This window comes from Chrysochloris asiatica, unplaced genomic scaffold (genome assembly GCF_000296735.1).
Source record: "Chrysochloris asiatica unplaced genomic scaffold, ChrAsi1.0 scaffold00018, whole genome shotgun sequence".
Lineage (NCBI taxonomy): Eukaryota > Metazoa > Chordata > Mammalia > Afrosoricida > Chrysochloridae > Chrysochloris > Chrysochloris asiatica.
The window spans coordinates 8,027,661-8,053,239 of NW_006408536.1; the positions used below are offsets into that span (position 1 = coordinate 8,027,661).

The 25,579-nt window shown below is 38.5% G+C and overlaps 1 protein-coding gene across 1 annotated transcript in view; it reads right to left on the bottom strand.

The window, feature by feature from the left end:
* Nucleotides 1-25,579, bottom strand: part of POLA1 (polymerase (DNA directed), alpha 1, catalytic subunit) — a 390,582-nt gene that overhangs the window by 186,653 nt on the left and 178,350 nt on the right. The window contains exons 33-34 of the mRNA XM_006835670.1: nucleotides 5,779-5,954; nucleotides 3,919-4,050 (exon numbers count right to left, since the gene is read on the bottom strand). Coding sequence (XP_006835733.1) covers nucleotides 3,919-4,050; nucleotides 5,779-5,954 — 308 coding nt within the window. The remainder of the gene's footprint in view (nucleotides 1-3,918; nucleotides 4,051-5,778; nucleotides 5,955-25,579) is intronic.

A 25,579-nucleotide genomic window follows, 5' to 3' on the forward strand; every position in this document is an offset into this window, starting at 1 on the left:
ATTCACCTTACTAATTCTTTTAGACTCTAGGGCCAGCCATGTTTCTGGCCAGCAACAATTCTGTTTTAAAAAAAAAAAATCATAGGGAAGTACTACAAGCAATGCTCCCTTACAAGTGGCTAGAAGCACTACAAGGCTGATGAGGAACATATTTTACCCCACTGTAACACTCTGAAACCTGAATGAGCCATCAGGGAGAATTTAGGAATGAATTTTAGTTGACTATTTATTACCAATGGGTCTGACCAAGGCTCCACCTTTAGAAAGGAATGGCTCTTTAAGTATTAAAATGAGGGTTTAATTGTACATTATAACTAATAGTACTTGAGATGAAAGTAAATGAGCCACTACCCCCTCACAGGTACCAAGAGGGGTCAGATTTCCCATTTATCAGCAAGCAGGCAGGGTAGGCAAGTATCTCAATCTCAGACTCTCTTCTGTGGCTGCTTCATGGGCGACTGAGGGGAACACTTCAAAAATGAACCAGCTAAACAAACTTCCCAGCAGCACTTGACAGAGCTACACCTATTCTTCCCATTTCCAAAGCAGTGGAGAATTAATTACCAGTTCTATGGATCTATTGTAAGTATAATAGACTAAAGAGCTATCACAGACACATTTATTGTAAAAGCACAATCCCAAGAGTGTCTAGTAGAGGGCCAAAACGATTAACACAAATGCTTTGTCAGATCAAAGATAAAACCTGCACCGCCCAATTGAGGAATGAATTAGAACAGTGGGTTATCTTTCAAATTAACCAGGGCAGTTAGTGAGGAAAATTTCATGAAAGTGTAATTCTTAGCCTTTGTGAATCCACACAGCAGGCATTCTGCCAGCTGACAAGATGATGAAATTTTCATGCTTAAAAAAAGCCCTCTTCATTTCCCAATTTAGATTAGCTAGTGTTTCTCTCCCTTTTTTATTTGCTCTTCTAGAGCAGAATTTCAGGGATGGGGGAACATGAATCCATTTCCCCCTGCAAATTGAGTCCTTCAAAAGCAACTCGAAAAGCTGAAGAGATACATACTGTCTTTAAACTGGCTTCCTATGATATTAAAAAAATATCTATCAGGTCACAATTTTAACTTCAAATAGAGAAACCAAAAGGCCCAGGCCATAAAATCAACTTTGCCTTAAAGCTCTCTGTGCTCCCTTCAAAATGTCAACATCTCTCAGGATCCAGCTCTAGAGCTGTTACACTCCTAAAGAAATTAATATACTCCGATAACTTCAAATTAGCCTTGCTCAGTGCTTTTTTGTATTTCAATGTATATTTACATTGAAATGTTCTAGGAGATGGGAATTAGAGGGATATAATCATTGCTAGATGGCGAAAGAAGAACGAGCGTTCTGTCACTTATTAAAGTAGCCAATACTGAAATATGATATGACAGATTGGTTCTCAAAAATGTAAGCTTGCGCTTTTCCAAAAGAACAGTGATTTAGAAGGATACTTTCTTTTTCTTGGCAATCACATTTCTTGGCGATCTGGAACTATGTTCCTTGGCAGTTATAGTGTTTAGTCCAATACTACACTTCACTTACCTAACTAAAGTCCTTTTGTTATGGAAACACTTTTCTTTCTCAACATAACCTGTACTTCCCCTGTAGTGATTCTAAGACTAAAAAGAAAGAACAAAGCATAGATTCTTGCTCTGAGTCTACCAACAATTCTTATGTCCTATGGGTAGTATTTTTAAAATTGCAAAATAGGAGGAAACACTTTTAGAAATTAGCTTCAGTAATCTGTCACTTAACCTCAGTATTTACTACCAATATCTTTGTCTGTAGTACACTTGGTATACTAGTCTCTACTTGGATTATCATCAGGATGATATATCACAGAGAGCGAACAATAATCAGTATTATTGGAGGCACAGTAACAAAGAAACTCAATGCAATGTCCCTCTACTGCCTAAAGTTCCTCTAAGGCTGGGCTCAGGAGGAAACAGAAAGGTCTACCATGATAAACAACAGAGAGGTGCAGGAGTTTTGTATATGAATGAAAATATACAAGACGTTTGTTCAGCATAGGGTCATGAAAAGAACAATGGAGCTCTTTCCCTCCCATCCAGTAAATCCTACATGATAAAGATCATAAAGCATAGATATCATTTCTAATTTTCATGATAGTCATATTACGTTCCAACCTTAGAAGTGACATTTGGACACTGAGATTAAAAATCCCATAGAAAAGTCAAACAAGTGGGCAGTTAACTACAAGAAAACTGTCACTTGCTGTTAGTGAGATGGCTGGTGGATGACATGGCAATGACAGCAAATGCTCGAGAAACCTCGGGTTCAATTTTCTGGATCCTGAAATCTCAGTTACTTAGCTTGAAAAATGCTTATATAATCATCACCACCACCATCACACATACAAAATTAAAAATCAATCTTTTAGTTAGGGCATATTTCTAACTAAACAGAAGATAATTTTCCTACTTATTCTCCACTTAGTCAAAACAGATTGTCCCTTTTTATAGAAGGAAATAAGATGAGCTTCCTCTAGTATTAACATTTCCATGGTGAAGATTTGGATAGACTAAACACAAAGAGCAAATTCCGAATTCTTCCCAAGAGTCATGAATCATGCTCTGTTCAATGAGGTCTGTAAATGAGGAACTGAACAGTTTTGATTGGGTATCTTCATGCTAAATAAAGGCCAAACATTTCATGCGCTGAACGTTTCAGCCACTGCGGAATGTGACACCCCTCACTCCCCACCCACCCAACCCCATAGCCTTTATTCCCACCCAACTGTTCATTAAAGGCAGCACAAGATTATCCACTAAAATGTTACAGATTTAAAAAAAAAAATGTAGTCAAAATTATTACTGGGGGGAAAAAATACACTTAAGACACACGGACTTTTTTTTTTTTTTTTTAAACAAAAAAAATGATTCTACTCTAAAACCACAACACTGGGACTGTAGCTTCTCACTCTCCAATCTAATGATCTATTTTCATATAATATGTCCCTCTGAAAGAATATTAGGTGTTAACGAACACATAAGTCGAAATTATAAAATTACAGCGATAAAAGTCATGGATCATAACAATAGAGCTTGAACATCTTCCTTGAAATGACTTGCCAATGTAGCATCTCTAAAGAAATTAGTTAACTTTCAAGCATTAAGAAATGTGTTTAGATGACAAATGGGATAATGAAATGCTAAGAAAAATCAAATGGGAAGTTATCTTTTTTTAATTCTTAATTTAAGTTTTTTCTCCTCAAAACTGCATTCATTTGAAATGTGTTAAAAAGTAAAAACAAAAAACTTAGAATAAAAGCCTTCTTTCTAACCCAGACAGCTTTTATTTATTATTCAATGTTCTGGCATTTTAGCTATATATTTATAAGGATTAGACAGTCTCTTTACAATACCAGACCAATTGCATTTAAATTGAAAAGATACTTATTTTGATTTACTTGGAAATGTAAGCTGTGACATGTTTTAGATTATCATATAAACAGAAGAAGTGGCTAGTGGGCAGTTAACTAAAATCCTGATTTTATGGTTTAACTTGCCAAAAATAGGCAATATTGACTTTTCTTCCTCTGTCCAAAGACTTGAGTGACCAGTTTAATCCTACTTAGGTAACAATATAATAAAGCATTTCCTAATGATGTTCTCATTTTTTCTTAAAAGCACAAGATCTCATTATTTAAAATATTGCTCATTAATGAAAGAGATGTAACGCCCAGCCCAATGGAAAATCAATTCATTTGTCATGCTAATATGCAAGAATTGCACACTTTATCGTATTTGTATTAACCAGGACGTTTCTCTAAAATCTTTTTTAAATTGTCAGTTTCAAAGACACCAATACAAAATCATACTGTTTTACATTAAACCAAATATCAAGAGTAAAGTCTAAAGTTGTGTATACAAAAAACGCATTATGGATACTTACATCATAGTATTTTTTAATGCAACGCCTAATGTCCATGATCAATTTATTGCTCAGCTGTACTGTAAAGGCCAGAGGTGAAGCCTTACAATCGATGTTACTGCAACGGTACAAGCTGGGCTCCATATCGGTTCCCTACAGAGATGAAAAGGAAGTCAAGACAGACAAGTACATAAAAGGTTATTGCAAGGTTATAAAAGGTTTTTTGTCCTTAGAAACTTACATGCTATCCTGGTGTGCAGCATTAATCCATTTTATTGGTGAGTGTTTAACCCTATTTTCACAACTACTTTCCTCCCAAGACCCCTTTAATCACATACATCTTTCTCTCTTTTGCCACCATCATATTGATGGCAAAGTTGAAGGGAAAACCCTGAAATCACTATTTAACATTCAAAGCATGATAGAGTCTGTGGATAAAATAATTTTCCCTCTGGAAATACCCGAAGAGCCAGATTACTAGAAATAGAGAGCCTTCTTACAGATACGAACCAAAATGTTTAATTTTTGTACATATTCATTCCAAATTTGAAGACGAAGCAAGAGTCTCTGACATCCGTTTGCTTTCATATTATCCACTTACTTTAAGAATAAAGTATAAAAATTAAAAGTGTTACACCACAAAACAATATCACTTATCTTCAGCCTAATAAATCTACAGTTCTGTAATTTTTCCAAAATTTGAAATGTATTCAGGGGATGGGAAGCAGTAGGAAGGAATAGAAACCTGAAAGAGTTAACTATTAGTATTTGAAAAACAGTGTTTTGTGTTGTTTAAATACAAAACAACCCCCCCCCACCACCACCAAACAAAGACAAAGCAAATATACAGAAAAATTGTTGGGGTTTCTAGAGAATTTGTTTTCCTTCTTGATACTTAAACATCTTGGTTTCCTGCTCCTATCTGGTACAAAACCCTACCCACCAAACTAAGCAATTCCAGGTGGAAGAGATTTTAGAGCTTGACATCGGCTCTTCCAGTTAGCCCATCTGCAAGTCGTCAAGCCTCCATGCAATTAACTATCTTATTTACAGCTGTAATGAAGCAAAGCTCAAGGATTTAGCAAGTATTGCTGATCTGTGTCTGCCTCTTCCTCTCACTTGCTTCCAAAGGCTGCTTTGTTTTGATTCAAAAAAATGCAAAACATCTGCTGTTTGTCCAAATTAACTTAAAATAATTACTTTTAATTTAGATAAAGGACTCCCCTCCCCCCCAAGTTTCAAGGTTTTGCATAGCTCTGCTGCCTACTCATGTACCAATGGCTAGTACATGTATAACATCGCAGTGGAATCAAGTAAGTTGGCCAAGTTTCAAGTACTGATCCAAGGTCAATGATACATTTTTTGGCAGGACTTCTTGAGAGGAATGTCTCCTTGTGATTTTTAAATGTCTCATATGCAAAGACAGCAGAAAAGATATGAGTACCTTTGTCAGAGAGGAGGTAAGTGGGATGTATAAACGAAAACTTTCTAAAAACACTTAGTTCCCATTAACTTGCTTTAAGATAACGGAAAATATTGCTCTAAGTCTTAATAAATGGGGGTTGGGAGTAGGGATTCTTTACTAATCAAGGTATTACAATTAAAAAATACTTTTAAAGTAATCTAGAATTTTTTGAGAGATTCCATTTGAAAACCAAGGTCGCTCTAGGAAGCCAAAAACAATATTCAAGCACATTTAATTAAGAGTTTTCAAGGAGAAAGACAGTGGTGAAGGCAGAGTTCATATGATGGTAAAATTCTTTAAACCCATGAAGGAAATGTGTAAACATGTTTTCCTTTTTGCATGACAGAGTAGGAGATGGGGAAGCCTTTCTACTAGTTCACTCTCAAAATGAAAACAGGAAAGAAAAGGAAACTAACCGAACCATCAAAGACATTATCGTAAATATTCTCGGTCCCACACATGGGACATGGACACTTGAACCGCTCACAGTCCCTGTATTTCTCTTCATCAGTGAGCTGTGCTGGGCCACCAAGTAAAGCATCATTCTCTTCATCTTTATAATGGTGAACTCTAAATTGGGTGGGGTCGAGTCCTGTTAATGTAAAAGATAAAACAAATTCAGAAGGGTACAGTTATTTGAATTCCCTCCCTCACCCCAAAAATACCCAAAGAAGAAAACTCTCATAGAAAGAATGATTTTTAAATGGACACACATACACATAGCCATTTTAACTCAAGATAAGGGCTTATCATATGAACAAAAGACTTTCAAAAAACAAACAACTAAGGGATCACTATAAATAAAACAAGTAAACGGCACTAGTGCAACACAAAATATGCTACTGGACATATGGGTTCAGAAGCAACTACTTCTATAGAATGGTTGTATTATTTTCTTAAGGTCACAATGAACATCTCAGATAAACATGCAGTGTTAATACGAAACTCTCTTAAAATCAAAGTGGCACCATTAAAACTGAAAATAGAGAATAAAAACCCCATTAAAGAAAACAGGTTCACAGCTATTACAACTCCTTCAAGTGGAGACACAACTGCTAACCCTGATTTCAATGCAGTGGTCGATTTCATCTTGGCTCAGTAGTTAACAGCATGTAGGTTGCAATCTAATTCAGTGGTTAAAATTCAGTAGCCGCATCTGAGACCAAACGCAACATGGCTTTTTGGTGTTCAAAATTCAGAAATTTAAAACATGTGCAAACACAATGGATCTACAGATTTCATAAGCCAAAATGTTCCCCTCGCAATCCTGAAAGCAAATGTATCTTCCATATTTCAATTGAAGCAATACAAGAACATAATCAATGCAGCCTATGCTAAACATTTTTAGGCCAGCCAATTTAAATTATCTCTTAGTCAAAGGATATTAGATGTGTTTAGGATTTGAATTTATATTTATGAATAATTACTCCACTTTGTATCCTACTCTCTCTGTCTCTCTCTATATATACATGTATATATATGTATATGTTCCCCTGCAAGCAACGCCTAAGAATTTCAGACATTTTAGAAAACTAAGAACAGTGCTCATAGGCATTTTATTAAACAGGTAAGTAATATAAAATCTAGAAATTTTGAGTAATTCCATTTGAAAAACAAGCAAAACAGTTCAAGCATACCAAAAAATGTCTAAAATCTAGCAACAGTTGCATAGGCAGATAATCTAATAGAAGTATTTGGAATTCAAGGACAAAATCCTAAATCCTATTTGATCAGTGGTTAAGAGACATCTGGTAATTAGACAACTCATCTTACAGTGGAAAGGTGCTGAACAAAAGACGCTGACGACCACTGAGCCATCAACTCTCATCTTTCTCACCTGCTAAATGGAAGCAGTGTACCAGAATAACATGAGGGGGTTCAAAAGTTTCATAGAAAAATTCCATTCTCTTTCAATTCCATTTTTCCACAAACTTTTAGAGCCCCCCCCCCACACACACACATATTACAAACTGCTTTCCATGGTGCCCAGCCAATTCAGTACTCAACAAACATCACGTGAATGAAAAACAATCAAATAATGAAGAAACGTCATTTAATCTAGACTGCTGTAGGATAAGCACTGGCCTGTGGAACACAAGTTCAGCAGTTCAAATCCACCAACTGCTCCTCGGAAACTCTAAACAGGGTCACATGAGTCGGAACTGACTTGATGGCATTTAACACCAACATACTCTGGTAGCCTAAAGGGTTACAAGATGAGCTGCTGCCCCGTGGGAGAAAGATGTGGCTTTCTGCTCCTGTGAAGATGGATAGCCTTGGCAACCCTACACAGGGCTGCTATAAGTCACAATCCACTCCACAGTCACTCAAGATCATGAATTTAGAAAAACAGATAAAATACATGATCATGGTCCCACACCAAGTTTGTGGAAATTAATCAAGGTAACTAGTTCCTAGAGTGCCAGTATATCATTAAATGCAGAGTACAGAATGACAATAATTTGAAACAGTGTTCTTTGTTAGTCACATGAATTGTGATATAAATAAGTCAGTTAGCCCCAGGACTCACAAAATCCATTTTCTTTTTGAGTTACCTATGCCCTAAGATAAGGAGCTCTGGTAGTGTAGTGGTTACGAATTGGGCTGCTAACCTCAAGGTTAGCAGTTCGAAACTACCAGATGTTCCACAGGAGAAAGATGAGGCGATCTGCTCCCGTAAAGATTTGCAGCCTCGGAAACCCTGTGCAGGGTCACTATGAGTCAGAACCGACTCCACGGTACTTAACAACAACAACAATATGCCCTAAGATAAGCAGAGGACTGTTAACTACAAGATTGGCAGTTCAAACCCACCAGCTGCTCCTCAGAAACCGTATACAGGGTCGCTATGAATTGGAATCAACTTGATGGTACTTAATGACAATATACTTTAAGAGAAGCAACATATTAGTGAAGTATGTAGGATTATATGCCCTCACATTTAAAATAAGATGGACAGGGGGATAGAGCAAGAGAGCCCACGGTCCTGAAGAAGGCCATTTCTTTACACTGGTGGTGGTGTGCCATTGAATCACTTTAATCTCATAGTGGCCCTATATAGTGTTTCTGAGGCTATAAATCTTTAAAGGAGAAAAAAGTCTCACCTTTCTCCCTCAGAGAAGCATGTGGATCAGACTGCTGACCTTGAGAAGCCTAACCCAGGGCTCCTTATTTTTTATCTGTAGTAAAAAGTAACTATTGCTAATTCATTAATCTCTAGTTATGAATCCAATTGTATTCACATAATGTTATGCTTTACGTGTGGTTATAAGACCATAGCTTCCCGTTTCCTGACAGTATGATTATCAATCAATTCCTATTTCTTTATTATTCAAAAAGTAAGGAAAAAGACAAATAGAAAGGAAGATTCTTCATATATGTATATGTATATATATATAAATCAAGCTTCTTTCACAACCCAAAACTCAAAAAAAGAACAAAACACTGGCTTTGCACATTCCCAAAACTGGCCAGACTGAAACACAACGGACAGAAGCTGCTATGTGTGCCTTGCCATCAACCATGGCTCATGTAGTACACCTGTGCATATGACGCTTAGCACACCAGCCCAGGTTGCTTGGCTGCTGGGTAAGCCAAAACTGGACATGCGTGGTCTGGCTTATTATGACCCAACACACAGGTACTGGCCAAAAGTTATGAGAAATTACCAAGACTTAAAAATATCTACTCTAAATGTGCAATTCAATAAACAATCTGTATCTTCCCATGGCAAAAACAAAGTCAATGAGTCTAGCTAATTATGGGCAGTTCCTGGATTACAAAATGAGTTCTGTTCCTAAGTCAATCTTGAAGTTGAATTTGTATGAAAGTTGAACACTTAGGTACAGTTCATACACCAAATGTTTGTGTTGGGATATATGGTCTCTTTCTAGGCATAAACAATGTGAAAGAAACACTTCCAGATACGCTGTTGTGGTTCCATGCTGTCAAGTCAGTTGTGACTCATATGGACCCTGCAGAGTTTTCGATGTGCAGTTGGTGGGTTTGAGGTCCAGTGTTATCCTACAGTGCCACACCAGGAGTCAGGAAAACACCTTTAACATAATAATAATGATGGTGACCTCTGACGTCACAAAAGTAGCCCATAATTTTGAACCACTGCATTTAGTTCCAGTTTTTGAAGGACTTCATGGGGACTGGTTCCTAACTATAGGTTAAGTCTGGAACTGTCTGTACTTCAGATTTATTCACAAACTGAGAATAGAATTTCATCTCAGTAATTTCTTGCTCATAAGTCAGTGCTGAATTTAAAAAATATAAAGGGAAAAGACACTATAATTACCTTAAAATATTAGCTATACAATAATCCTTGCACAAGTTACTTAAATAAAGATGTCAGGAAAAAGTGATTTCCTTAAGAGGACAATTATAATTTCAACAGGAAAATCATCAGAAGGCTAAGTTAAAACTTTTTAAGAAAGCATGAAATGTCATATTAAAAAAATAAGGATCACTGCTCTCAGAATCTTTTTTTCTTCATAATGATCAAAATGCAGGCTTAAACAAGCGACAATCTCATTCATTATATAAATTAATTTTTCCAAAGCCTCATGAAATTGGTAATAAGCAGCTTATTTCCAAGTTTTTGAAAACTTAAAAGTTTTACTGCTTCTACCATAACTCATTAAGGCTGGAATGAAACAACAGGCAAAAAGTATCTAGTGCTGCCACCTAGAGGTAGAGATTCTGAATTTTAAAACGTGCAAAACAGAGCTGCTACCTATAACTGTTCATAATTATTGTTCTTCCAAAGACTTGCCGGCAGAACTGACATTAAAGGCGAAATCTTGAGGGTAACAGTTGCCATATATGCATATATACTGTATATCAATATTAAACTGTTTACCATTCGGTTGTTGTTGTTTAGTGCCGTCAAGTCAGTTGCCGAGGCACAGCTGGTGAGTTTGAACTGCTGACTTTGTAGTTCAAACTGACCTGGTGGTTGAGTGCTTATCCTATGGCGCCACACCATGCAGTAAACAACTCTATTAGACTTTGAGCAGGAGATGCAAAATAGAATTTCAAATAGTCTGTATCTCTTCTATGACCCCTGGTGATGCAGTAATTAAATGTTTGTCTTCTACCGGAAACAACAGCAGTTCAAACCAACCAGCCACTCCACAGGAAAAACTGACAGCCTAGGAATCATTACAGGGCAGTACTACTTTATGCTACAGGGACATTCTTAGTAGGACTCAAACGTGAGTTTGCCTTGGTTTTGGTTCTACAGAGAGCTTTTACTGAACATCTAGTTTAAAGAAGTGTATGCCCCATTTGAAGAAAAACTGCCAGTTCTATTAGGCTAGCTTTTGGCAGATGACGTCAATTGTTTAGTCAAGCACAAAATAATACAAGGAACAGCCTATTTGGGCTTTGCAAAACCAGTTATCTGGGAGAAGAGCAGCCGTGGGTTTCCCCACAATAAGCAGAAATGTTGCATGCTTTCATTCAATCAGGTGACTTGTAGTACTCCAGTTCAACCATTTTTCTTATGGTGGTTGCGGGGAGGAGGGTGCAGGGCCACAAGAGGCAATGGAATGAAATTCAAATATTGTCACTTATAATTAGAAAATGTGCAGTATCTGAACCTTCTGAAAGCAATAGGATCAAAGCACTCATGTTTCAAGAAGTATTTATAGAAAGTAACATCAGAGGCACTGGGGTGGATAAGTCGAACAGTAGTGGTTTTACTTAAGATCACCATATTCTTATCATACCCGCCCCCAATGTGACATTTAGCACAAAATTATTTTTTCTACCATTGTATTTCCTAACCATTGTAAACTAGACTTATTTTTAGAATGTTCACCTGCCCCCATCCCCAAGGAGTATTTAAACTGCTTCTAACTCAAGTCACAAGGTTATTTGAGAGACTGACGATTTGATCAAACCCTTTTCTTCCTCCTCAAGGAACAAATAATTACAGTAAAGTCAATGATATATGCTCATAAAATGGGGGAAGAGGGAAAAGCCATAGAAATGAAACCCCAAATGAGTAGAGAGTACATTTGTAATCGAAATCACTTATGCTTAATAAACAGGATTCTGTTGTGAAGTTTTCTGTGTGTAAAAAGTAGACATTTATTTTAGGAAGGACATAGTTTCTCTTACGCACTGATACTGGTTTTCACATATCTGGAATCAACCAATCTAAAATTTAGTATGATTAAAAAAGTACTTTTAAAAATACATTTTTGAATGGTGCACGCTAAAGATTCACAACAGTGTCATTCACAATAAAGCTTTGTTACAATAATTGAAAACAGCCCAGATATTTATCAAAAGGAAACAGAATAAACAGGTTTATTCCAGTATTGGATACTATTCAGTAAGAAAAGGATAACTAAACCATTTATATAAAATTCCAGCATAGGCTAAACAAACCCACGGTGAAAGGAGTCCGGGTGATGCAGCAGTTAAAGCACTAGGTTGCTACCCAAATGGTTGGTGGTAGGAAGCCAGCAGTGGCTCCTTGAGAGATAGATGTGCTAGACTGCTACCACAGAGATGACAGCCTCAGAAACCCTGGCCTGTAGGGGCAATGGCAAGGGACTGGATTTAACCCATGGCAACAGGAATCAGATTAGCAGTTGCTTTTGCAAGGACGTGGAGTACGAGGGGCCTTTCTGGGTTGATGGAAATATTCTGTCTTGATAAAATAATTGAATAATACCCTTAGGAGTCCCTGGTTGCACAAACAGTTAAGTGCTTAACAATCCACTGTGAAGGTTGACAGTTTGAACTCACCTACATGCCCCTCAGGAGGAAGGCCTGGTGAGATGTTTCGTAAAGGTCGTACCATTGAAAACAACATGGAGCAATTCTATTCTGCTCATGGGGTTGCCATGAGTCACAATTGACGCAACAGCAACTTTGACTTTTTAACAATGCCCTTAAGGTCTTAGCAATTCACTGCACATGTTTTTTAAATGCACACCAAATAAGTTATTTGCAATATATATTGCCAGAGGACTCAGATTTAGATTATGTAAGCAATACCGACAGAATGACAAGAAAAAGCCAGTAGAAAATTGGAAATAAACTTACAAATCAATACTATGCCACCACATACCCACACGTGAAAACCATGGAAGAAACCAACGGTCAGTGAGATGTGGAGCACGTCTACACTGCTCACAGGGATTGTGAATTAGCAGGTGCACTTTTAGAAAGCTGGTATTCTCTACCAAAGCAGAATGTACATGAGCCCTACATGTGGAGCTAACAATTCCACTTTTAGTATACAAGGAAAAGTCATAAAAGTATTGCTACTAAATCAGACCTTTCATGAAACAAAAATGTCAAAATGTGAAGCTATTGTTTCTCACCATTTCCTTCACCTAGGTCTACTCACTTCTGAAGGCGGTGCTTCCGTCCCTCTAAATCCTTGCCTGGAATCCACATATGTTGCTGTAGGACTGGACTGCTAACAGAAAGGTCAGCAGTTCAAACACATCAGCCACTCCTTGAAAATCCTATGCAGGGTTCACTATAAGTCAGGACCAACTCAATGGTACTTAAAAACACCAGCCTTTCCTTGGAGAATTCTGTACTCTTCAAGTTACATGATGTCAAAATGGCAATTGTGGCATCTTTGAGTGATTCAAATCATGTTCCTCTGAAATGTTCATTAAGTTTGGGAACAAAAAGAAGACTGAATTGTCTGAGGCTGTAAATCTTTATGGGAGAACAAAGTCGCATTTGTCTCCTGCTTACATAATAGGTGGTAAAAAATGATAAAGAAAATCAAGGCAGTTGTAAACTTCTAACAGAGGTTACCTGTGGGGGGACGAAAAGGTTTTTCAGTATGGCTTATGATACGCAATCACCTTCCAGTTTTAAAAATTATCTGAGATCACATAGAATATTTTATTTATAATAAAATAGCACATGCATACTATATACAATGGAGTCTTGGTTTGGTCCAGTCAAGTAAACACTGGACTGCTAAAGGTCGGTGGCTAAAACCCATCAGCTGCCTCTCAGAAACCCTATATAAGGTTGTTATGAGTCAGAATGGACTCAACGACACTTAACGACAACAATAACTTAATATTCCTTATTGTGAGGAGGGACCAGTGGCTGGAGAAGGATATCATGTTTGGTAAAGTGGAGGGTCAGAGAAAAAGAGGAAGGCCCCCAGCAACATGGATTGGCAAAGTGGCAGCACCAACGGGCACAAGCGTGGCAACAATAGTGAGGTTGGCCCAGGATCGGGCAGTGTTTCGTCTGTCGTGCATAAGGTCGCTATGAGTAGGTACTGACTCGATGGCACCTAACAAAAACAACATGGACTATTTCACAATAAAATATAATAGGCCTGTAGTGCAGGTGGGGGTAGGGTTGGTCTCTCACTGAAATTCTCATAACACAGCCCTTGCTATCCCGAAGAATGAGTAGGTACACTGTGGTGATGGGGGGGGAGTCTCGACACAACTTGCCTGACTTTTTACTTAACCAATGCAATTTTCAACTTTCTGAAAACTTCTTCCTAGTAAGTCTCCATGACTGACCTGTGTCCTTTGAGAAAATCTATCAAGATTAGAAAATCTTGAGGAAAGTCTTCAAAATTCTTACAGTCACCTGACCTTTCTGAGCTGACCTCTCTACCTTGAATTGAACTGGCCCAGCAGATTCCCTCAAATGTCACTGAAGACCTTTTGTTTTTGAAGGCACAAGAGACTGAGGGGTTGGTGGCTGTGGGCCACTGAATCAGATCTGATTCACAGCAAAGCTGTAAATCTTTATGGGAGCAGAAAGCCTCATCTTGATCTTGAGAAGTAAGTGGTAGATTTGAGTTCCTGATCTTGTGATAACAAGGTTGAACTGCTGAGCTTGCGGGTAACAGGCCAGCTTGTCATCCAAAAGGCTACCAAGGCTCCTTCTAATGAGACTAAGACAAGAGTGCTACTGAGAGAGCCAGCCACTGATCGCAGAGACATTTCTACATGTTTTGTTTGTAATAAACCCAAGCACGTAAGAAGTCAACCTTTAGCAGAAATACTTTTTGACTTATCCTTGTATATATATATATATAAAAAGGCATGTATCAAAGGGCTTCAAACAGTTAATGGAAATTCCCTTCATACATGGTTCAACAGAAGATGTCTACAAGATTGCTCAAAGCTCCACTGTCTGTAGTAGCCAAACTGTAGTAACACCTATGGGTTTGTTTTCTTAAAGTATATAGTCAGCAACTTGAACATTGGCTACCCAAAATGGGAGGCGTCTACAAAGGCAAGAAGTGACTGGCTTACAAGCTTTGAAGAGGGAGCCTAGATGCAGAGGGCATGGAGGACGGTAGAATCTCCACTGAGTAGTATCCAATCTGTCTAGGTGGGGCTGACTGATGAAAGGAGATGGGGATAGGTCCCTTGTGGTACAATGGTGAATAATTGTTATCAGGACTCACTATTAAGGTTGGAAATGTAAAGGTGGACATTTTGTAGCAAGGAAGGGAGTGATTAACTTTGCAGTCCAAGAGCGGAGGTCCCTGGAACCATCAAGGGAAAAGAGCGGATAGCGGGACCCTACCCAGAGAAGCAGTGATGCCAGAGATGGAAGTAGAGACAATGACACGTAGAGAGATGGAGCAGCGGGGGACTTTATACCCAGAGAGGGAGAGGGGCTGTGTGCTGGCAACCAGGGGACAGGCTTGCAGGGTGTACCCTGTGGTTGGCTGATGATGCATGGAGGGGATTATAACCATGGCAATGAAACAATATACGATAGGTTAAATGTAAAACTAATGTTCTGCCATGTAAACTATCACGTAATTCACAATAAAACATTTTTTTTTTTAAGTATATAGTCGGAGAGCAGTATATTAACTTGGGAAAATTCATAAAGATGTCCAGTTGGTCTTTGTACACTTTTCTGTATAGAACTGTTGATAACACATATATGTTATAAATCCACTGCCATCGAACCGTTTCTGATTCATGCTGACCCTATAATGCAGAGCAGAACTCCTAGGGTTTCTGAGGCTATAAATTTTTAAAGGAACAGACAGATTCATCTTTCTCTCAAAGTGGCTGATGGGTTCAAACTGCCAACAGTGCAACTAGCAGCCCAACGTATAACCCATTACATGCCACTAAGATTTCTGTATTTGTTATATCATAATGAGATTTACATTCAACAGTGCTTGTTTCAAATACTATAGATTCCAACCAGACTTTCTGGGCCTTTCTCACAGACTACACACCATTACCTAGAAAGCAGCATTAGAAAAAAAAAATGAACCTAAATGTGGTCAACGTAGCTCTAATGACCAATTTACAGAAAATACAAGGGACAGACTAACACACTGCAAACATTAAAAACAAACAAAAGATATCACAATATATGGACTAGATCAGATTCCATTTCAAACAAGAAGCTTTTTAAAAAGAAAATACATTTATAGGACAACCAGGGAAATATGAATGCTGGATATTTGATGAAATGAAGGAGTTATGTTTTTTCTGGTGTGCGGCAAGCAAACCGTGGCTATGGATCTCGGGTAGCACAGTGGTTATGAATCGGGCTGTGAACCACAAGGTTAGCAGTTCAAAACTACCAGCTGTTACGTGGGAGAAAGAGGCGGCTTTCTGCTCCCGTAAAGATTTACAGCCTCGGAAACCCTGTACAGGGTTGCTATGAGTTGGAACTTGCTCCACGGCACATAACAACAACATGTTTAGCAGGAGAATGCTGTGGCTCTTAGGATAAGCATTGGATGGTGAACCACAAGGTCGGTGGTTCGAGGCCACCAGTCCCACCACAGGAGGCATACTACTCATGCAAAGATTTACAGCCTCAGAAATCCTATCCAGGCAGTGAGTCAGAGTCAAGTCAACAGCACTTAACACCAACATTTAGAAGGCGAAATTCTTGTGCTTTAGAAATGAAAACAAAAAAATTTTACAAATAAAATAAGCATCTGGAATTTACTTCAAAATAATCACATCACGAGTGGTGGGAAGGAGGAATAAGATTGGCCGCAAGTTGCTGACTGCTGAGGCTTGGGGAGGACTACATGGGAATGTATTACTGTCTCTATTTCTGTACATGGTTAAATATTCCAACATAAAAAGTTTTTTTAAAAGATACTATACAACCAATTGCAACATAAACATTGACTACAAGTGGCAGATGAAACTGTGTTTCACGCATCAATAAACCTCTCCAGAACACAAAAGTTAAATTTCAGATGATTTAAAAATAATATTGAAACCTTTGGGTTGGGTTAAGTAAAATCTCCAAAATCTTTATTGTCTTGCAGATGAAAACTCTCAATATTTTTACATATGAAGAAAAAAACAATTTCTGATAGACAGCGCTGTTAGAGGGCACATGGCAGCTAACCCTGAAACCTCAGTGTTTCTGTGACTTTTCCATTATTCTCCTTTTATGTCACAAGACTGCCATGTCTTGCCTAAAAATATATTTAATAACCAGCCCAGATTTCATTTCTAGATGACCAGCATGTAAGGAGTTACACGGCTTTTAGGCTCTGTGCTCTCTAATCCATCTTAAACAAAGATGAATATTCTTAGAGTGTTGCCTAGGGAGGTCCTTAGATGCCTCCTCTCTGTCTGTACATAAAGTACCAATGCCATATGCTGCCAATTACACACACACTTCCTAACTCCAATGTGTATTTCTCTTCTAGCCATACTTTTTACTAGGTCTACTAAAAAACAAAAACAAAAAAGCCCAAGGACATCGATTTTCACTCATAGCGACTCGACAGGGCAGTACTGTTTCTGAGGATAACCCTAAATGTGAGCTTTAAAAAAAATTTTTTTAAAGTGAATTGAGTGACTGTTTACAGAAAAGGGAAGTTGTTCTTCTCAATGACTGCAATCTTCTCCATGCAACAACAGTTATCTTACTTCCTCCCTGTGGGTCCTATTTCTATTCCATCCTCCTTCCCATCCCTTCTCAACTTTGTCCTTAGATAAATATTGCCCTTTTGATTTTTAATAATTGACCCTTCCATGACAAGCATACTTTACCAGTGTTGATGTCCGCCCTACATACCTATCTACTGCTTGGCTGGTAACTGGGCCACGAGGGTGAGTTATTTTCCAGATTGTGAGAGTGGTCAAAGGCCATAGCTGTCAGGCTCCTCCAGTTTCTCTGTGACCATTAAGTGTGATTTTTTAAAAATTAGTTTTGTATTTTCTTTAGTATATCCTGCCACTCTGTCCAGGACCTGCTAAACTAGGTAGAGGTCGCAGGGCACCATCTAGTTCTTCTGGTCTCAGAGAACTGATGTTCACATGGTACATTAGTCCAATGGACGAATTGATTTCAATTCTCTTTCTTCCGCAAATGGAGAGACCAATAGCTGCACCTTAGCTTTTAAAACGATCACTCATCTGTCAGTTAGCTGTACAGATGTATGGTGGCTTGTGTGTTGCTGTGATTCTGGAAGCTATGCCACGGATCCTTTTAAACACCAGCAGGGTCCACCATGGTGGACAGGTTTCAGATGAGAGAACAGACTAGGAAGAAGGAGAGATGGACTACTTCCACATATTTAGTCACTGAAAACTTTATGATTAATAATGGGATACTATTAGACAACACCAGAGTTATAAATATTGAAACATGATAAACAGCACAAGAATATTTACTGTCAGATAAAGTGCCAGAAAATGAGCACTTCTGGACTTAAAATACGACTGGGGAAGAGTTGCCTCTTCAAAGTAGAGTTCTCCGTGACAACATGAAGGGAGTAAAGCTTTCAGACTTTCATTTGCTGATGGGGAACAACTCAATATGAGTAGAAATAGCTGATAACATCCATTAGTAATAGGAACATGGAATGTACGAAGCATGAATCTAAGAAAATGGGGAAGTTGTGAAAAATGAAAAAATAACCTAGGCATTATTGAACTGAAATAGACTGGTATTGGTTATTTTGAATCTGACAATCAAATGAATTTACTATGCCAGGAATGGCAATGGCTTCACATTCATAATCAAAAAGAACATTTCAAGATCTATCTTGAATTACAACACAGTCTGTGATAGGGTAATATCCATATGCCTAGAAGGAAGACCAGTTAATATACAGCTATTATTCAAATTTATGCACCAACCACTAAAGCCAATATTGATGAAACTGAAATTCTCTCAACTTCTTAGATCTGAAAGTAATCAAATATGCAATCAAAATGTATTGATAATTGCTGACAATTAGAATGCAAAAGTTGGAAATACAGAGAAAGGATCATTCTATGGAAAAAAAGGCCTTGGTGATAGAAATGATGATGTAGATCACATAATAGAATTTTGAAAGATCAATGACTTCTTCAGGGCAAATTTGTTTTTTGAAACAACAGGAAAGACCTCACCAGATGCAATGCACAGAAATCAAACTGACTACATCTGTGAAAAGAGAACTTGGGAAAGTTCCATATCACAAGCCAAAACAAGGCCAAGGGCAGATGATGAAACAGACCATCAATTGCTCATAAGCAAGTTCAGGCTGAAGTGGAAGAAAATTAAAACTAGTCCACGAGAGTCAAAATATGACCTTGAACATATCTCACCTGAATTTAGAAATTATCTCAAGAATTAATTTGATAAATTAGACACTAAAGACCGAAAACCAGAAGAGTTGTGGGATGACATCAAGAAAATCATACAGGAAGAAAGCAAACGGACATTAAGACAAGAAAAAAGACCAAAATGGATGTCAGAAGAGACTCTGAAACTTGCGCTGCAGCATAGAGATGCTAAAGCAAATGGAAGAAATAAGAAGGTAAGAGAGGTGAATGGAAAATTTCAAAGAGCAGCTCAAGAAGACAAAGTCAAATATTATAATGAAATGTGCAAAGACCTGGAAAGTCAGAAAACCAAAGGGGAAGAACACGCTCAGCATTTCTCAAGCTGAGGGAACTGTAGAAAAAATTCAAGACTCAACTTGCAGTACTGAAGGATTCTATGGGCAAAATATTGAATGATGCATTCTCTCATCTATGCCTAGAAATTTGGAAGACAACTACCTGGTCAACTGACTGGAAGAGATCCATATTTGTGCCTATTCCAAAGAGACGTGGCCCAAAAGACCGGGGAAATCATCAGACAATATCACATGCAAGCAACATTTTGCTAAAGATAATACAAAAACGGTTGTAGCAGTACGCTGACAGGAAACAGTCAGAGGTGAGGTTCAAGCAGGATTAAGAGGAGGATGTGGAAAAGGGATGTATCACTACTGATGTCAGATGGATCATGGCTGAAAACAGACAATATCAGAAAGATGTTTCTATACTTTATTGACTTGCAAAGGCTTTCAACTGTGTGGATCATGACAAGCTATGGACAATACTGTGGAGAATGCGTATTCTGGAACATTTAATTGTGCTCACAAGGAACCTGTACATAGACCAAGAAGCATTTGTTCAAACTGAACTAGAGAACACTGAAAGGTTTAAAATTAGGAAAGGTGTGCTCCAGGGTTGTATTCTTTCACTATACTTATTCAATCTGTATCCGGAGTAAATAAACTGAGAAGCTGGATAATATGAAGAAAACCGTGGGATTAGGGCTGGAGGAAGACTCATTAACAACCTCAGATATGCAGATGATACAACCTTGCTAGCTGAAAGCCAAGAGGACTTAAAATACTTACTGATGAAGATCAAAGACCACAGCCTTTTGTATGGGTTGCACCTCAATGTAAAGAAAACCAAAATCCTCACCACACTGGACCAGTAAATAACATCAAGATAAATGGAAAAAAGACTGAAGTTGTCAAAGACTTCATTTTGCTTGAATGCACCACCAACATGCAAGGAAACAGCCATCAAGAAATCAAACGACGTATTCCATTGAGCAAATCTGCTGCACAAGACCTCTTCAAAGTGTTCATGAGAAAAGATGTCAGTTTGAGGACTAAGGAGCACAGGACCCAAACCATGGTATTTTCAACAGTCCCATATTCACGAGAAAGCTGGACAGTGAATAAGGAAGACCGTAGAAGAACTGATGCCTTTGAGTTACGATGTTGGAGGAGAATATTAAAAGTACCATAGACTGCCAGAAGAACAAATCTGTGTCAAAAAAGTGCAGCCATAATGCTCCTTAGAAGCCAGGACCGAACAGACTTCATCTCTCATACTTCAGACATATTATCAGTAGTGACCAGTCCCTGGAGAAGGACATCATGCTTGGTAAAGTGGACGGTAAATGAAAAAGAGGAAGACCTCTAACGAGATGGATTGGCAGCAGCAGTAACGGGCTCAAGCGTAACAAAGATTGTGAGGTTGGCACAGGACTGGGCAGTGTTTCATTCTGTTGTGCAAAATGTCACTATGAGTTGATAAGTACTGGACAGTACCTAACAACAAGTTTTTAAGATCTCTAACGCTACTCACCAAAATAGGATGCAGAACAAAAGCTTTTTGGACTATGTTATGCCAAATGATCATGGTGTACTTTGAAACTATACTTCTGAGCCCCAGGCTCAGCAACTCATTGCCTTGTTTGATAGTATCTAAAAAAAATTTCATCTTTTGCCCACTGTATACTACACCACCTGAATGTGAACTGTAAGCTAGTAAGTTGCATACCTCTAACAGGGAATAGAAGAAAACAGCAACAACTTATTTTCAAACTCAAGGAAATTCCCAGTATAAGTCTTACGCTGAAACAACTTTTAAGAAAATAAAAAAACACAAATAAAACTATGGATTGTTTCCTTTTCAACAGAGCCCTCTTCACTTCCATCTATATTAGGAGACACCAGGACAACAATTAGACTTGAGGTCCCTCCTAACCACCTATTCTTTTAGAGGTGACTGTGTAACTGGTTTTTTATTCCTTCTGATTTTACAAAATCTATCTTATTTTTAGTAATAAAATAGCAATGCTAGCATTTTTTCAATAAGTGGGAACCATTTAAACTTCCTCACTTAACCTTTCCTATCTTATATAGTTCAAGTATCTGTATTCAGCTTCTGTCATTTATTATGTCTTATACATTTTTTCGATACATCGCACAATCTTGTTAAGTGTTATTTTGGTGAACTTCATTAAAATGATTTCTCTTTTAACAAACTTGATCAACCTTAAATACTTTGAGACCTCCTCATTTACCTTTGGAAACTCCCAGGGCTCTTCAAGTGTAAGCTAGCTTACATTGGGTGAGTAGTGTCATCACAGGTCCTCAGGGTACAAGCTAGTGAGGCTCAGACAAACTGGCTTGTGCTCACCTTGTAGGGAATGAGGTGCAGAGCTGTGCAATTGACACTCCTGAAGTGGCCCTGCAGAAATTCTCGAATGTGCTTCAGGGAGAGGCTAGGATAACAGGGATTCCCCTGCATTGCACTTCATCCATGGGCTAGAAGACTGATAAGCAGTGGAGTAGTCAACCATTGACGACTCCATACTTCCCCTTTTGAGTTTACCCTTTTGGGGACATATATTGTGATGTCCACTAGATTCCTTCACAACAGTGAAATCAAGTAGGTGGTTTTCTATGCTGGGCTGCAATTAGCATAAAGGATCTGTATCTGACTCAACTTTATCCCTCACAATGCCTATTACTGTATGATCTGAACACATTAGGTCTTCCACATTAATCTACTCAATGAATACAGAAGTGGGCTGGAGCCTGAGTCATTTGATGATGTGTCGGAATGGCTCTCCACCTTGTCAGAGGTAGGTAGTTCTTAGCAGCTGACAGGACTTCTCATAGCACCCTATTTGCACTTGGCATCATACGTTAATTTTTATAGAAAATATTTAAGGTTTGGAAATGAAGGACACATACGAACATTTTTGAACTTTCTCGTGAAAAAAAGGGTAAAGTTCTTCACTGATTCAGTACCTGAGACAGCTGTTGGTGGCATCATTCTTCTTCCAATGTCCTGTAATTTCTTCTTTTTCCTCACTCTGGTTTCTTGCTGTTGTTAACTGTGATTGAGTCGATTCTGACTCATAGTGACCTTATACAGGGTTTCTGAGAAGGAGCTGGTGGCTTTGAACTGGTGACCATTGGGTTTGAAGTCCAGTGCTTACTCTACAGCGCCACTACACACACACTGGGGCCTGCCAAACATTTCTTGGACCCCTGCTACAGTTATTTCCTAGAAGATGTTGCAGGACCCTCCCTGGCTTCTGACAAAACTTACTCTCTATAGTAACATGAGTAGCATGATGTATTTTTTGAAAAGGGGGATTTTTATTTTCCAATTTTACCCAGGAGCATTCTGGGTTAAGTGTGTTCTCTCTCTTGTCTTAAGCACCATTTTCAGATATTAAATTGTTAAGTTCTCGCTTCCTTAAAACATCATTTATTTCTTAGGACAAATGAGAAAATTGCCGAGATGACCAAATGTCTGAAATTTTATCACTGACATTAAAGAAATGTAGGTTACAGGTAGTGTAAAAATCATGGTCCACTGGAAGAGAGGGATGACTGGAAATACTGTTATGTATGAAACATAAATTTATTAAAAAATGAAAATCAAGAATGAACTTCAGGCTATTCTCATCACTCCCTAGGTTCAGAAGACTATTTGGATGTTTGCACATACTCTGAATATTTCATTCACAGAATATAGAGCTCTCATTAGAACAAGAGAGAGAAAAACCTATAGTTTGGAGAACAAAAGCTAAGTGTTCCAAGTTTTAGTGGCCATGTTTCCCCCAAAGGGCTATTGTATAAGAAGAGTAATACCATATATATATTTTTTTCTATTCACAGATGGAAAGAAGTAAAATTTTGCTTTCTTTAAGCCAATAGCAAGAATCTTACATGGGTTTCACAAAAATGACACACATCTTACTGTGGGATAATGAGGACCATCAGTTATTAGAGAGAACAAATGATTCTCTTTCAGTACAGCAGACTTATTCATTCATGCATTTAATAGACTATCCTCTCTCCTTTTCACAAAGCTGCCCTTCCCAGATGGAACACCTGGCCAGCAACATGTCACCAGACAAACTTCAGGAGGTACCCTGACGGGGAGAAATAGAGAACTTCCAAAGTGAAGCCACAGGACACAACCGACACTTGAAGCATTTGGCTTTCATTTCCGGGAAACAGCATAAAAGCAATAGAAAAGAAGAAAGGTAGTTGAAATATATTGTTACTCTCCACAAAAGAGTTTTAAAGATTAAAAAAAATATATCATGAACTTAATAATTTTGCTAAATGAAATTATGCCATTATTCCTGATCTCTTTGTACTGACTATAAGGACAAAGCATCAAACTTCACTAATCAAAGATAAAAACTACATTAAAAGCCAGAGGTATTTTATATCTGTGATTAGGCAGTTGGAGGGCTTGTATTTTATGCATACATTTGTACACTTCAACTTATTTAACAGTGTCAGTTCACCAGCTGTAGTTATTTTTAATATGAAGAAAAAAGATTTAGAAATTTAAAAACAAATTACAGTCATTTTACACCTACAGTTTGCACCTTACAAAGTGTGCACCTACCTAACCCTGCCCTTTCTCTGCCACATCCCCAGCTCCTCCCTCTCCTCTCTAAAACCACAGGCTCAGTGAGTGCTGAGAACAGGGGCCTCCAAGCCCTCAGGGCAGAAGAGCCACCAAGACTTTTCAGTGGCTCAGGTCAATGTCAAAAGTGAGTTTCCACTTCCAGGGTAGACACCGAGAGGAGTATGGGCATGGGGACCAAGAAGGAACACAGCAACAAGCTCAACAGAGGCAGGACTAACTCGATAAATCATCTGGGCCAAGTCCAATCGAAACCTGCACACATCTACTGAGTGCGCACTGTTGTTGTCAGCTGGCATGGCTCTACCTCATGGCGACCTAAAGAATGACAGAATGAAGCACTGCCTGGTCTTGTGCCACCTTCATCATTGATGGCACAGTTGAGTTCACTGCTGTGCTTATGTTGTCAATCCAACTCATTCAAGGTACCGAGCACTGTGGCTGTTGAGTGCACGTAAGTCCATTTGGACTCATAGCAACCCTGTATAGTGTTTCTAAGAAGAGGCTGGTGAGTTTGAACCACTCTGCGCAAATCCTATGGGCTGCAGGAGTGTGTACATACTTATACTGAAGCCTGAAAGAAAGGTGGGATTGCCTATGAATAGCATTTACTGAGTACTAGTATAGTGGTTACAATTCGGGCTGCTAATCTCACAGTCAGAAATTTGAAACTACCAGCGGTTCTGTGGGAGAAAGAAGAGGCTGTCTGCTACCATAAAGATTTACAGCCTTGGAAACCCTATGCAGTGTTGCTATGAGTTAAAACTGACTCCACGCATGGCACTCAGAAAATTCCTGCTCCAGGCTTTGTGCTGCATCTCCCAAGCATCACCTTATTTCAGCCTGAGAGCAGCCCTATTGTACAACTCAAGGAATTGTGGCTTAAACCAACATTTAGAGGCTTGCCAAAGCCACAGAACTTGTGAATAGTAAAGCCAACATTCAAACTCAAGGCAGTATGGTGCTAATGTCCATGTCTTAACTTGTATCTTTTAGTGAGAGGCTCAGGGGAGAATTTTCCATGAAGCCGAGATACAATGAACAATACCACATTTAGGAAGACACTGAATAGACCTAAAAATAACTGGTATAGTAATGAGTTAAGCATTAGGCTGCTTAAGCACTGAACTGCAAAGTCAGCAGTTCAAACCCACCAGTCTCTCAGCAGGATAAAGGCGAGGCAGTCTGCTCCTGTGAAGATTTAGTCTTAGAAATGCTAGATAAGTTAGAATTGAGCTGATGTCAGTGGATTTTTTTCCTTCTTTTTCTGAGTTGATGTAGTAAGGAAAAAGGCTAGAAATACACTGAAGTTAGAAAGAGTCTGTAATCGCCAGCATATGGTATCAGGACTCTATGTACAGACAGAGAGGAGGCATCTAAGGACCTCCCTAGGCAGTACTCTTAGAATATTCATCTTTGTTTAAGATGGATTAGAGAGCACAGAGCCTAAAAGCAGTGTAACTCCTTACATGCTGGTCGTCTAGAAATGAAATCCGGGCTGGTTATTAAATACATTTCTGGGCAAGACATGATCATCTTGTGGAATAACAAGGAAAAAAATGTAAAAGTCAGAGGAGAACACTGAAGTTTCAGGGTTGGGGGGCACCTTCTGGCATGATAAGAGTGTAGAACTGGCAGCCCGTTCCTAGAAGATAACAGCAAGTCCAGTTTTAGAGGAATTACAAGTAAAGCACAAGCTGTTAAAAGTTAAAACTCAATG